The following is a 13,778-nucleotide window of genomic DNA, read 5'->3' as shown; positions in this document are numbered from 1 at the left end:
GGCAGCTGCTGGTGTTCTCCTCTGCCTCTTGGTGCTGTCTCCCCACCTACCTCTTTCAGCCTTGCTCCAGTTCCCCAATTACTCCTTGTGTACATCCAGTTTCATAACCCAGAAGTGCAAACCAAAGCATTCTCCTTGCTCGTTCTGAAATGCTGCCAGCCCTGCTCGTGATAGGAATCCCTCCTGGAGCTGTGAAGCTTGGAAGAGCTCCAGTTCTGCACAGATTCCTCTTCACTCCTCAGCCTGGTGCTTGGAGTCTGTCTTTGTCCAGCAATGTGCAACCTGGGGTATGCCAGTTTTTCTCTCCAGGTCTTCAAAGAGAGAGGAGATGATGAGAGGCAATTAAGCTGGGTTGGTTCTTGGGTTCCTCTTGTGAAACCAGGCAATGAAAGAGTTAGTTTGGGATGTCCACCTTGTCCAGCCAGTCATCATTGGTGGACAGGGTGCACAGAGCTGCTAAAATTAGCCACCCACCAGCTTGTCCTAGTGTTGGGCTGACCTCCAGGCTTGCACTGAGACAGATACGGCCATTGACAGGTTGACCTGGATCTCTTGCTTGGGGGATTGTGGTCTCTCAAACCCTGCTGTGCAGCCTCCTACTAGCAGGGGAGGGCAGGGAGCCCAGGACCACTTTATTCATCATCTCCAGGGCACTGGAATTTATTTGGCAAAGCAAAGGGCTCTGCAGAGCCAAAATATTAACAGAATGACATGGGCCCATCTCTGTCACAGGAGGTGGTGTGGTTCAGTTATTGCTTCCCAGGCTTGGGAGGAAGAGGAGGGGAGGAGAAACTGAAGTGATGGAAGGTGGGAAGGCACAGAGGACAGAAGGTGGCAGAGAAACACACAAGTAACATGCTGGTATGGAGCAGAGCTTGGAGCCTAGACCCCCAGGTGGGAGGTTCAGGCTTGGAGGCGGGTGATATAGAAAGGAAAAGCTCTTGTGCTTAAGATAAGCAGTGACCTGGCAGGCTGCTGGTTGGGTGTCATCATCTCTGTGCCTTGGTTCTTCATGTTGTATCTGAAAATACTTGCAAGGGAGTGTCTGCCCTGCTTGCTCAGATCTGGCATCAGAACCTGCTCTGCCTTGGGTCTGCCTTGTTGCTTCCCTGCTGCTTCCATGCTTGTCCATCCTCCTGCCAGGGATTGTCATTGCCGTGTGCTTTCCCAAGAAACTGGGACCCTTTCCCACTGATATAACAGATCTCATGGACCTTTGGGGGTGGCTGCTAAATGCTGGCAGATCTCAGCACCATGTCTTAGAGACCAAACTCTGGACTCTGCTGTTTGCCACAGGGTACTTAAGTTTAAAACACCCATCAAGTTTGGGTGTTGGAGGTCTGGACTTACCTTGACAAGAACCTCTCACATTCTCTTCACAGTTTAGGAAATTGCTTTAGGAGTTGAGCTTGTTGGTTTATTACCAGTTTGGATGCATTTCAGCAACCTAAGTCTACAAAGGGTTGGGTGGCTGGGAGGCACCTGTTGAAGAAGCTCAGTGGTGAGTGTCAGATCCACTGGTCAGACACACTGTTCTAGACATATGTGATACCTGCAGTGAGGGGAATTTGGAAGGAGAGAGCTCAGAAATGAGCTGGAAATGTGACAGCATTCTTCATGTCAACATCTTTCTTCCAAAGGAGTGAGAGAGGGTTGTGGAAGGCTTCAAACCCAGCAAGCTGCTCTGGAAACACAGCAGACAAATGGAGGAGGCCCAGGGAGAGGACTCTGGTCTCCTGAAGTGGCAGGAGCTGTGGCACAGCAGGAGGAGGCTTCCTGGAGACTGGGAGCTGGAGATGTTGGGAGATGAGGGAGGGAATGGCAGCAGGCAGGACAGGAAGTGGCTGAAATACTGTGGGCTTTGTTGGTTTCCCCCTGTAAATACGTGAGGCTCCTTCAGCAAAAGGACAGCTTGTGCTTTCTTCAAATGTGACCTTGTGCTAGTTCTTCTCTCAAAAAAAAAACCCCAAACCAAAAACACCAACCCCAGGAGAGTAGTTTTCTGGTTCTTTTCAGCCAAATTGTGAGTTCTTTTGCCTTTAGAGGTAGCTGTGCTCCATTGAGGCGGTTGTTGCTGCTGGACAGAGGTGTCCAAGGAAGGGTTTTAAAGAGTCCCAGCTGTGGAGCTGCATGAGGCACTTCCCCTGGCATCCCTGGGAGGAGGAAACTGCAGGCTCAGAAGAGAAGGGATAGCTCTGGAGCTGCCTGCAGGATTCATATCCATGCTTCCTATTTCCTACATTAAATTAGTGGTACCCAAGAGGGCCAGAAAAAGCTGGTGAAGGACAGCTATCTTAGATGAGAATTGCTGGCTGTCTGGTGGTGGAGGATGAATCAACTGCCTTTATCTTGACCCTGCCTGACACAGAGAGAAAGGCTTTGGGCTGCTTGTCAGCTGTTCCTTACTAAAATTCTCATCAGGATGAAAAATGCCTGGATCCTAACACAGATCACAGAGCTGGAAAAAGAAGAGGTATTTAAATATTGCTGCTTCAGGCTGAACACTGAGGTTGTCCAGCAGAGATATATAATGTTCCCAAGCCTTTTCCCCTGCTTTACTAGGGCTGAGCTTCCTCTGGGCCTTTCTCATGGATGACAGTTTTGGGGGTGTCTTAGTCTAAGAACCCAGGGCTGTGACTTGATGTGCTCTGGTGAGGTTCCCCTGGATGGGGTCACACCAAGAAGCAGAAAAAAATAGTTAGGAGAGCTGTAGGAATCTGCTGGGCAGGGGGACTCAGCCAGGCCCCAGCCCTGGGAATGGGTGGTGGAATGAAAGTAGCTGGTTCCTTCTGGGAGAAGATCCAGCTTTGTGCTGTAGGATTTGCAGAGCTCTGGCCAAGTGTGTGCTGGTGGGAAGATGAGGTTGGTCGTGGCTTCGTGTGTCTCTTGCCCTTTGCAGCTGTCACTTGTAGTCAATTATTTAAGCAGGCAGCAATTCCCTGCGTGGCAGGTGAGGATCAAAGCACATCAGAGAAGAAGGGGGTCTTGGAGTGTCCCTGACACCACATCTGTCCTGCTGTGGAGACCTGAGCTGGGGACCCGTGGTGTGTGTAGGTGCTGTGAGGAAGCTGCAGGCTCCAGGAGGGACAAGCTCTGCTGCCCAGAGTCCCAGCAGATCCTGCCTCCTCCCAAAATGCACGCTTGGAAGCTCAGCAGTTTTTCCTCCCTCCTGTCTGCTCTGTGTGCACTGAAATGTTGTTTTTCCCCACCCTCCCAAGACAACAATGAGATGAAAGCTCCGTGGCCCCGTATAACCCACGGGAGCTATTTGAATTGTGGCAATGCTTTTGGGTCCTCAGCCACCACTGGGATCTCATTCTCCTACATACTGTGCAAATTAGGAGGCCAGACTCTTCCCTGCCCACAGGAACTGATCTGGCTGGGAGTTGGGAGTGGGTTTTGTGGCTGGTGGCAAGAGCATTAGACTTTGGAATTTGCTTGGCTGGAGGAGATGACCCTTTCCTTCCGCGTTCTGCGTCCCTGTTTCCCCGTTGCAAAGGGCTTAGAGCTTAAGGTGCTTCTGCCCATTTCCTCATCTTTGCAGCATGGGTGGACCTAGCTGGATTAAGGTGAAGATTCTATTGCTGCTGGTTTGTGTAGCACGAGTCCACAGCAGGTGGGGGCACCCTCTGCACCACCTGGAGTCTCTTTGGTGCCCCAGCGTGAGTGCAGCATCCACTGCATGGTGCCGGTGGGACCTGGATCCGGCCTGGCCATGTGGTCACATTTCTGTTAAATTAGCTGCCCCGACACAATCCAGAGCCCGTGCTGGCTTGGTGCCACTTCCAGAAGGACAGACCATGTCTGCTGTGGCCTGCAGGGCAGTAACTGTGTCCACTCCAGAAGGAATTCTGGAGGGAGCTGTCAGACGGGGCCTGCGCTGGGTCAGTGCTCCTTGGGGTGGCTGCAGCTGTCGTGCTCTGGGTGAGGCTTATTCACCTGTGCTGCAGTTACACTTAAACCATGTAAAGCTTCTCCGTGGTGCCCTGTCTTTCCTGTCCTGGCAGTAGCTGTGGAAGAGAACCTAGGAGCAGGGCAGCTAATGCCATCTGACGTTCCACTGGGATAAAGGAAACCCGAGCACATCACAGGTCCCCGTGAGGTGACAGCAGAGGAGGGTTTTCCCAGCACGTTGGTGACCTACCTGCACAGTGCATTTCTGCTGCACCTAGTTTTCCAGGCTGCTGGTGTCCTTGAGCAGGTGCTTCCAGCTGGCTTGTGCTGCTCTTTGCCCTGAGAGATGGCTGCTTGAAGCGGGGCTGCAGCCCAGCATCTCCTTGGGCTCCAGCCCAGGTCTCCTGAGCTGAGAAATTTACGATCCAATGGGACATGCCTGAGTTTCAGCCCAATGCACTGAGCCCTGTTGTGTAGCTTAACTAGGAGCCCTGAAATACCATTTATATTCCCAGCCTGAGAGCCAAATATGAAGTTATTAAGAGGCCTCTTCTTGCCCACATTTAGCATGCCAATGATTTTCAGCTCAGGAGGTTTTGTACCCAGCAAAAGGCAGGAGAGCTGCTTTTCCCAAAACCTGTGAAGAAAAGTGAGCATCTGGAGGAAGGGAGCAGGTAGTGATTTTTTTTTTCTGTTGGCTTTACGTGGTGGCCCTGCTGTGCTGGTGTTGAGAGGTCAGCAGGATCTCCCGAGGGTTAACAAGAGCTGAGGCCTGGGATGTGCAGCTTCCTGCCCCACAAACATGGGGCCAGCATGGGTCTGCCTCCCCAAGGCACCCAAACAAGGTTCTCAGCTAACAGCAGCACACCTGCTCCATCCTTTCCTACCATGGGCATCTAGCAGAAAAGTGTTTTATACTCATAGAATCACTAAGGTTGGAAAAGACCTCTAAGCTCATCAAGTCCAACCTTCAACCCAACACCACTGTGCCCACTAAACCACATTCCCAGGTGCCATGTCTGTGTTTTTTTGAACACCTCCTGGGATGGTGACTCCACCACTTTCCTGGGCAGCCTGTTCAAGTGCCTGACCACTCAGTAAAGAAATTGTTCCTCATATCCAATCTAAACCTCCCCTGGCACAACTTGGGGCGATTTCCTCTCATCCTGAAGATGGGCTCACCTCCAGTGTAACACAGCCAGGTACTCTTCTCCTGGTAACAGCTCTACAGCTCTCACTTCAAGCTCTGGTGCATCTCCTCAAAGGATCCAGTCTCCATTTACAGGCAGAGTGAGTGAGGATTTGGGAGTTTCAGCCCCTGGGACCAGTGGGATGTGTGGCCTTGGTGCTCCACAGCCAATGCCTTGGCCTGCAGTCCAGTCACCCTGGAATATGTAGCTTGTCTTTTGCAAGTGCCACCTCTTTCTGTTTGTTGTGGTGTTGTTTGTTTTTTTTTTAACGTCCACAAAAGCCTGTAAGTATAATTAGCTTGATCTTTTGTATTGTTAAAACCAGTGAAAGAAAGTAGGTGTATTTAGTGGGTGGACTGCAGACCCGCAGCCTTTTTTCAGGTGTTTTCTCATCAGGAACAGGCCTTTGGAGAACATTGTTTTCAGGGCTCCTTCTGAGCTGCCCCGACCTGTTGCTCCTGCCTTGCATGAGGTGTTTGTGCCCCCCCCTTGTGCTTCAGGTTTTAGCAAAGTTAATGAGGTGTTAACAGCAGGGAGGGGGGGAAAGCTCCTCTGCCTCAATGGCAGGGAAACCACTTGTGAATTGATCAGCTTTCTTCAAAGTGTGAGGCTGGAGTTCCTGTGTTACAGGGAAGGGGAAAAAAAAGGTCCCTTTTTGAAACGAGTGTCCTGCATTGGTTGAATTAATTGTTTTTTAAAAAGCATTTTGAAAGCAGTTTATCAGTATGAGGGAATCCTTTGTTCATTACTGGTGCTTTTTAAAGAGGCAAGGAGGAGGAAAGCAGGAGTGAAGGATGGCTTTGGGTGAAGTCTGAATCCTGCTGAAGTCCAGGGAGGAGATGCAGTTTGCTGCTGCAAGGAGGGGAGACCGAGGTAGGTGCCATCCCTTGGGAAAGGACCCTCCTTGCTTCTCCAGGAACTCCTGAAAGAAGAAAGAAAGGAGCTAGGAAATGCTCTCCACTCCAGGCATGGAAGTGTGCTGTGGCAGGAGGTGGTGACAGGGAATTTTGGCACCACAGCATCATGATCTGTGGCTGGGATGTGACCCTGTCACCAGTGCTGTGATGCCACCAAGGTGTGACAGTAGCTGCTCCTCTCACCTCCTGCCCCATCCTGTCTCTGGCTGGCATAACAATTGGTGTGGACACTAATAGGAGCATCCCTAACTGGGGGAAGTCAGCTTGGCTAATTCAGACCAGGTTGTTTTTATCTGAGGGGATTTAGGGAGCCTTCCCACCGAGGCTCTGCTGCTCTCCAGAGGGTGGCTAACAGCTGGGAACAGTAATTTCTTCCAGCTCCAGCAATGCTAGAAGAGGATGCCTGTCAGGAGTCCCAGTACAGATGTACTTAGGAGACCCTCTAAGAAAAGGGTTACTTCCCCACAAACAAGGGAATAAATCAACTTTTGTGTACAAGAGTAGTCAGAGATGAAAACCTGAGAATTGCTTTGAGCATTAAAACCTTTCCTGTATCACTTGGTGCTCTGGCAGGGATTTAAGTTCACAAGTGCCTTTACCTCCAGCACAGGAAAATACTGATCAACCTTGAAAAATGGGAAACTGATTCTTTTTCCTTTGCCCCAGTTACACTGAACTGTCTCCTGTGTCAGCACTCACTGGGAGTGAATTCTCTTGTCTCCTGTACAAATTTGCACAAATCTGGTTGCAGGAGAAGCAAATCTGATGTTTCAGTGATGAGTTTAGATCTTCTCTGCCATGTATCTCCTAAAAGACTGATCCCAACAGGGCTTTTTGAGCAAGAGACCTAGTAGATAACTCAGTAATAGAGGGTCTCATTTTTCTGGGAGTAGAAGCTTCCCAGGGACAAGCTGCTGCAGGGCAAGGGCTTCCCCAGAGGCCTTGGCTGAGCTGTGCCAGGTTGAGTTGTGGCTCTGGGAAGGTGGTTCCTCATGGTCTTCCCCCCCTGGTCCCACAACTCTTCCCCCCTGGTCCCTTCTCTCCCCAGCGTGGCACGATGAGGCGGCGTTACGAGGATGATGGCATCTCCGATGATGAAATTGAAGGGAAGAGGACATTTGACCTGGAGGAGAAGCTGTCCACCAACAAGTTCAACTCCACCTTCGTGGTCTTCATGGAAGGCAAAGGTTTGTGTCGGGGCTGCTGTGCTGCAGTGTGTGAGTGCTGGCAGGGAGCAGATACCTGCTGGTCCTGGCTGCTCCTTCATGGTGTGTGAGATGACCTTTAGTAGAGAGGGAGCAGTGATCATCACACTTGGATGTGCTCTCCTGCATCTGACTACACCCAAAGCCTCCCCCACTGCCAACTGCAAAGGTGGTTACCAGTCACTTGTGATGTTCATTAAATCCTTTCCCACTCTCCTGCATTTTCCTTTGACTTTGCATCCTTAAGTTGGAAAAACTCTCCACTGCTCCCACTGGCCCTGCCCTCTCCTCTGCTGTAAACCACTTCACTTGCATAACCCAAGTGGTGCAGAGCAGGCAGGGGACATCTCTGCCTGCTCCCATCCATGGTCCCCAAGCATTTTGAAGACAATGTGGGGTACCTTGGTGGGAGATTGGCTCAACCCTTGGGCTGGGAGGAGGCTGCAAACAGGGAACATGCGTGGGAAAGGGCATGGAAGCCCCTCAGTCTGGAGAGCAGTGAGCTCTGCAGGCTTGCTGGGACACATGGCAGCCAGGAACACGAGGGCTTGCCTGGCTCAGCACCTGGAATTGCAGCCACATGTCTAGGAGATGATTAATTCAAAGGCTGTGTGGGATTTCTCCCCATTCTTTCACCACCCATATGGCCCAGTGGGATGGCCTTTCATCACAGCCAGTGGAAGCCTGGTGAGGATTTACCAGGAGGGAGGAGCAATTCTTCAAGGCCTCTCTGGTTTGGCTGTGAACTTCTTGAGGGGAAGCTAGGACCAAAAGCTGTGCTGTTCCCCTGTCTGGTGCAGCCTGGTGGAGCAAACCCCTCCCTCCCTGGTGGGGGCCCTGTCTGAGGCTTGTCAGCAGCACACACCATGCTGCTCACAGAGCTGCTGCAAAGGAGTTCCAGGCTCTCCAAAGGGGTGAAGAAATAGCAAGAAGTGAGGTTTTATTTGCTGGCCAGCCTTGCCACGGAGATGTGAGGAGATTCTCTGGTCTCAACTGGGTCTGGATCTGAGTCTGAAATCAGTTTGCTGGGAGCAGGGTTGGACTAGAGACCTCCAGAGATCCTTTCTAACCTCAGTTTGTCTATAGTCCTCTGGAGGACTCTCCCCTAACACCTTCCCTCTTCTCTCCCCACACCAGACTTCACAGTTGAATACATCCAGCGGGGTGGCCTGAGGGACCCTCTCATCTTCAGGAGCTCTGATGGCCTGGGGATAAAGTAAGTGTCAGGGGCACAGGGTTCTGGATGACTCTGGCCCCATTTCTTGCCTCTCTCCACACCGTGTGGGATAAATCCTAGTAGCTGGATCCGTGCCCTACCAAGCTGGCATGACTGTGTCCTGTCCACACTGTTCTGTACATGCAGTAAGCAGAGGAAAGTGGCTTCAACCTCAGTTATCCTGTTCTTCCTGATCTGTTTGGACTTAAAATGGGAGTTCTGGGAGGCTGTAAGTTATCACAATTCAACCAAAAGTCTGGAAGGCCCCATGGCTGCTCTGATGCAACATCTGGCTGGGTTTCTTTCCTAGCAATATAGGCATCTATTGCCAGAGAGTCAAGGAATTTGTAGTATTTCTGGCAGTTCCCAGAATTCCAACCTGACATGGGTACTTCTCAAGTGCCATCAGTTAAGATTTAGAGCTTTGAGTGTAAAGTTAAACTGATGCAAGACTTTGGGCTGGTTTATCATGTTCACATGGGGTGGCAGATGTAGTTTTAAGGCAAGTAATAATGCTTCAAAACATTGCAGCTGTCTTCTACAAATTTAAAACAAAGGAACCTGATCTGATCCAGGGTTTCTACTAGCTCAGTGGGTTGGGGTTTTTTTTTTGTTTTTGATTTATATGAAATTTAGAGGAATAAATTAGCCCTGGCAAACTGTGTCAGAGCCAGGACCAGCAGCAGGATCAACTGGCTGTGAAGGGGGTGGGCAGCATCTCATCCAGTGCACGGTGGAGGGAATGAGGAAGGAAACTCTGCCAGGCTCAGTTTTCACTGCTGGGTGACTTGGGAGGGCCCAGGTTTGATACTGGGGGGTTACAGTGTGGGCAGAACTGGATCTTTCCTGAGCTTGTGGTTGTTTCTTTGGGTCAAGAGCTGCTTGGAGGGCTGCCCACCCGTGCGTGTACAGAGAGGTGTGCCAGCACAGATAGTTGGAGGGGTTAGACTGTCAGTGAAATGTGCTGCTCTGGCTGTGCCCTTTAGATGGGGTTCACTCTTAGGAGCAGTCTTTAAAATAAGAGGTAGAGTTTTCCACAGCAGCTCATGTTCTAGAGGTGATAAATCCCATTCCCAAATCTGCTTCCCTAACCAGGAGTTGGGCTCAGCGTTTCCACCCCAGACCTGTGCCCCCCCAGAGACCTGCTTGCATGGTCCTCACCCGCACCCAAGAGGCAACAAACCAGCAGAATAGTATCTTCAGGGTGTCAGTACTGGGCTTACAGGTGGGAAGGGTCTGCAGGTAGAAGCACTTCTTGATGTTTTCAGCAAGGTGTTTGTTCTGCAGGATGCCAGATCCGGACTTCAGCGTCAACGATGTGCGGCTGTGTGTGGGTAAGTGCCCCGGGGGGCACAGGGAGCCCTGCTGCCCCCTGGGCAGATAGGGAGGGATGGGTGGAGGGCTCACTGGGTTGATCAAAGCTGGAGGTCTGGTCTTGTGGCTCCCCCAGTGTGCTGGTTGAACCTGAGCCATCTGTGGGTAGTGGATCACAACTCTTAGCTGCTTGAGGAGCAGTTTGAGCTTCTGTTTCCATGTGGGTATGGAAGAAGATGAAGTTATGGGAGAGGCCAAGACCTCACATGTGGGTGGATGGGTTCACAGAATCATAGAATTACAGAATCATTTAGGTTGGAAAAGATCTGTAAGATAATCAAGTCCAACCTTTAACCCTGCTCTACCATGTCCACCCCTAAACCATATCCCCAAGCACTACATCTAGACAGCTTTTAAACACAGCCAGGGCTGGTGACTCAACCACCTCTCTGGGCAGCCAGTTCCAAGGGGAACAGTTCTCTGAGGAAAGGTCCCATGTCTCCTGGAGTATCTCTTCTGGGTGGTCCATTGTGCATAGGGATGGTTCCAGTGCTCTGTCTGTTGTGGCAGGGAGCAGAAGGATGGTGGATGTCATGGATGTGAACACCCAGAGGGACATCGAGATGTCCATGGCACAGTGGGCACGTTACTATGAGACACCAGAGGCTGAGAGGGAGAAGCTTTACAATGTCATCAGCCTGGAGTTCAGCCACACCAAACTGGAGAACCTGGTGCAGAGACCTGCTACGGTGAGCGTGGCTCCTCCTTCTGCAGAACCCTTCTCCAGAGGGTTGTGCAGCATGGCAGGGAGGGCTTCTGATGCCAAGTGGTGAAATCCCTCAGGGCAGGGAAGGCCAAGACTGGAAGTGTGCTGCAAGGGGGGGCAGGAGGGAAACGAGTTGCCCTGAAGTGTGAAAGGTGGGCTGGATGAGATGGACATCCTGAACTCCCTCTGCAGTCGATGGAGGGAAAGGGGCAGCTCTGCAGGGCCGTTCACTTCTGTCTGCTGACTGCAGAGGGAGCCTGGACTTCTCTGGCTGTCCTGAAGCTTAGCAAGTTGAATCCCACCCTACCAGTTGCTTCCCAGTGTGTTTTTTGTGGAAGCCCAGTGCCAAACAGTTCCTTCCTAGCCCCTAAGCAGAAGACCAGTATCCCAGCACCATGCTTGGGATCTTGCTGTGGTTCTCACTGTACAGCAGCACCTGGCATCAGGACAGCTGGTCCAAAGTTACTTCCATGTGGGATTGCACCAGTGGCATTGGGAACGTTGCTGGGTAGGAGGGGGGGGGGGGTTTGGCCATTCAGGTGCCACCAGGGTGTCCTTCCCTGCTGAGGTCCCATCATTTGGTGTGAGTGTGCTCTGAGCAGGGCTGCCTGGCAGTCTGTGTGCAGCATCATGGGTGGATTTGGTGGGCCTGGTGCAACCCTGCACCCCACAGGGGCCCAGCCACGTGTGAACCTGTGGGCTTACCAGGAAGGCAACAAGTATTTGAGCTCCCAGGACAGCCTGAGTGAAGCAAAAGTGTTTACTGTGCCCTTTTCCCCTCTACTCATGTCTCCCACCTTTCTCCTGCAGGTGGATTTGATTGACTGGGTTGATAACATGTGGCCCAGACACCTGAAGGAGAGTCAGACAGAGTCTACAAATGCCATCCTGGAGATGCAGTATCCCAAGGTGCAGAAGTAAGTGACTCCCTGAGCTGTTCCAGTGACAACAGGCAGCAAAAAGCATCTCTGGCAAGAAAAGTGCCCAAGGGAGAAGCAGTTTGTACCCAGGGGAAGCAAGAGGAACAGTCTCCCTGTTCATTTCAGAGGGTGACACTTGTAAGGACACTGGATTTAGTTATTTAGGCCCCTGCCACACAGTGTGAGGAAGGGGGGAGAGGGGGGTCTTGTGGCTTCTTGAAGCTCACTATGCTTCAGGAACACTCTTGGTGCTCACCACCTTGAGACATGTGGAGCCAGGTGATCTGCTAAACACTGCCAGGCCTGGGGGTTCCTAGAGCTGCTGGGTGTGAGAGGATGGATCTCTCCTCTTGCCTGAACTAGATCTCTTTCTGGGGATGTGACATAAATGCAGAGTGACCTCTCCTGCAGGCCACCACCTCCCTGCAGCTACAGTGCTTAGTACTGCACTCCCTGGCTTCTGGCCCTGCTCTGAGCCATTGGCCTGGGTTTGGGCAGCCCATGCCCTTTGGGAAATATTATATCTGCCTTATTTTCACCTTACTGCCATCTTCTTTCCCACCAGGTACTGTCTGATGAGTGTCAAGGGCTGCTACACAGATTTCCACGTGGACTTTGGTGGAACTTCTGTGTGGTACCACATCCACCGAGGGGGAAAGGTAGGGGGACAGTCCCTGTTGGGGAAGGTCACAGGGTGCTTCAGCAGAGTGGTTTTTAGTCTTTCCTCTTGTCAATCCCTGAAGATGCAGATCCCAGGGAGCAAACTGGAGGCTTCCCACCCTCAGCTTGTTTATCTGTGGTTCTTGGAAATAGTTCAGGCCCTCAGAGGTCCACCAGGCACAAGCTGAAAACCCATGGTGTAGAGATGGTGCTGAGACAACCTCATAAAAGACTAAATGCTGTAGAGTAGAATAACCCAATTCATCCAGAGCCTTGGGCTTCTGAAAGATCATTTGGCTACATGGCTGATCCCCTCTTGCTGAGCACAAACAGCACCTTGGGAGCAGCAGCACATGAAGAAATGTGATTCAAGCTGAATGGGAGCCTCTCCCAAAGCTGTCCAGGGGTTTTAAACAGCCTGCAGATGCATGAGGGGTTACCTTAAACCATCAAGTGATTTCAAAAGGAGAAGACTTTGAACTGAAGGTGAGTGACAGGTCTTTGTGGTGGACTACAAAGCTCTTGAATGGTTTGTGGTGGGAAGTAGCTCTGAAACAGTGTTGGATTTGAGCTTGGAAGGAGATACTCCCTGTAGCTGAGCTCAGCCCAAGGTAGGAAAAGTGAACCCCAGACTCCATCACGTTGGAGTTTGGTTACAAATTTCATCTGAGGGCTATGATATAATTGCTCTCAGTTACAGTTGTGCAGGGATTTCTCTGCTGAGCGTGGTGCTGGGGCCTGGCTTGGAAAAAATCTGTCTGGAAGTGGGTCTGGGAAGGTGCCAGAGCTCCTGCTTGTTCTTGGGCAGGACTTGAAGCTCCCCTTAGATGTTGTATTTGGTCTGTAAACTTGCAGCAAACAGATTTGTCATAGCCTGGGTGCTGGGCCACTCAAGGGGCTGGCTGGTACTTCATTAATCAGACACTTCCACTGTCCTGGAGAGCACAGTTGTGTTCAGAGTGTGACACTTAGTATGAAGTCCTTGCTGGGAAAACTAAAGAATTGATGCAGTTGGGGCAGCACAACCTTGTAGCTCAGCTTAGTAGTATTAGGAGAAGTTAATGAGGAGGAAAACATCCTGTAGAACAGAATTTACCAAGGGAAGGTCCCACTTCTTGCCCAGTGACATGCACCTTGTTCCTGCCTCAACCCTTTGTGAGCAATCAGAAGAGGCCTCAGTGCTTCTGATAGAAACCATCAGCCATGTAGGGCTGAACTGAGCACAGAGCCAGGGGTTAAAACTGCTGGACATGTCCTGAGGGAGCTTCAGGCAGCCCTAGGATAGGGAGCCCTTCTTCTTGTAACTGCTGGGAAGGAATTGTCCAGCTGAAGGCAACTGTCTGGGCTCCCTCCACAGTCCATAAAGGCAGATCTTTGGGGAAAAAAAACAACCCCTCTTGTCACTTCTTTAGGAGAAGTCCTGAGCAATTAGTCCTCCTCTGACTTAGATGAGGGTCAGGGAATGCAGCAGACTCTGTCCCACCTGAAGAGTCTGGGCTCTTCATCCACCTTTCCTTGCCAAGGAGATGTAGCTGCCAGACTTCCAGAGCTTTCCCTCAAAGGACCAGCTGTTGGAAGAGCTTGGCTGGGGATGGGATCTGCTTGTCCCCTGTAGGCAGGTGCCAATCTCTAGGTCATTTATAGCTCTAATCTGACAGAAGTACTCAGGTAAATACCTGCTCTGTTCCTCATACTC

At 51.2% G+C, this 13,778-nt stretch overlaps 1 protein-coding gene across 1 annotated transcript in view; it reads left to right on the top strand.

Annotated features, from left to right (window-relative positions):
• Positions 1 to 13,778, top strand: part of KDM2A (lysine demethylase 2A) — a 46,418-nt gene that overhangs the window by 11,627 nt on the left and 21,013 nt on the right. The window contains exons 4-9 of the mRNA XM_051620774.1: positions 7,050 to 7,188; positions 8,344 to 8,422; positions 9,710 to 9,756; positions 10,307 to 10,485; positions 11,313 to 11,419; positions 11,988 to 12,081. Of these exons, the coding sequence (XP_051476734.1) occupies positions 7,050 to 7,188; positions 8,344 to 8,422; positions 9,710 to 9,756; positions 10,307 to 10,485; positions 11,313 to 11,419; positions 11,988 to 12,081 (645 nt within the window). The remainder of the gene's footprint in view (positions 1 to 7,049; positions 7,189 to 8,343; positions 8,423 to 9,709; positions 9,757 to 10,306; positions 10,486 to 11,312; positions 11,420 to 11,987; positions 12,082 to 13,778) is intronic.

Source organism: Apus apus, chromosome 5 (assembly GCF_020740795.1).
Source record: "Apus apus isolate bApuApu2 chromosome 5, bApuApu2.pri.cur, whole genome shotgun sequence".
Lineage (NCBI taxonomy): Eukaryota > Metazoa > Chordata > Aves > Apodiformes > Apodidae > Apus > Apus apus.
This window is presented reverse-complemented; position numbering and strand designations above follow the sequence as displayed.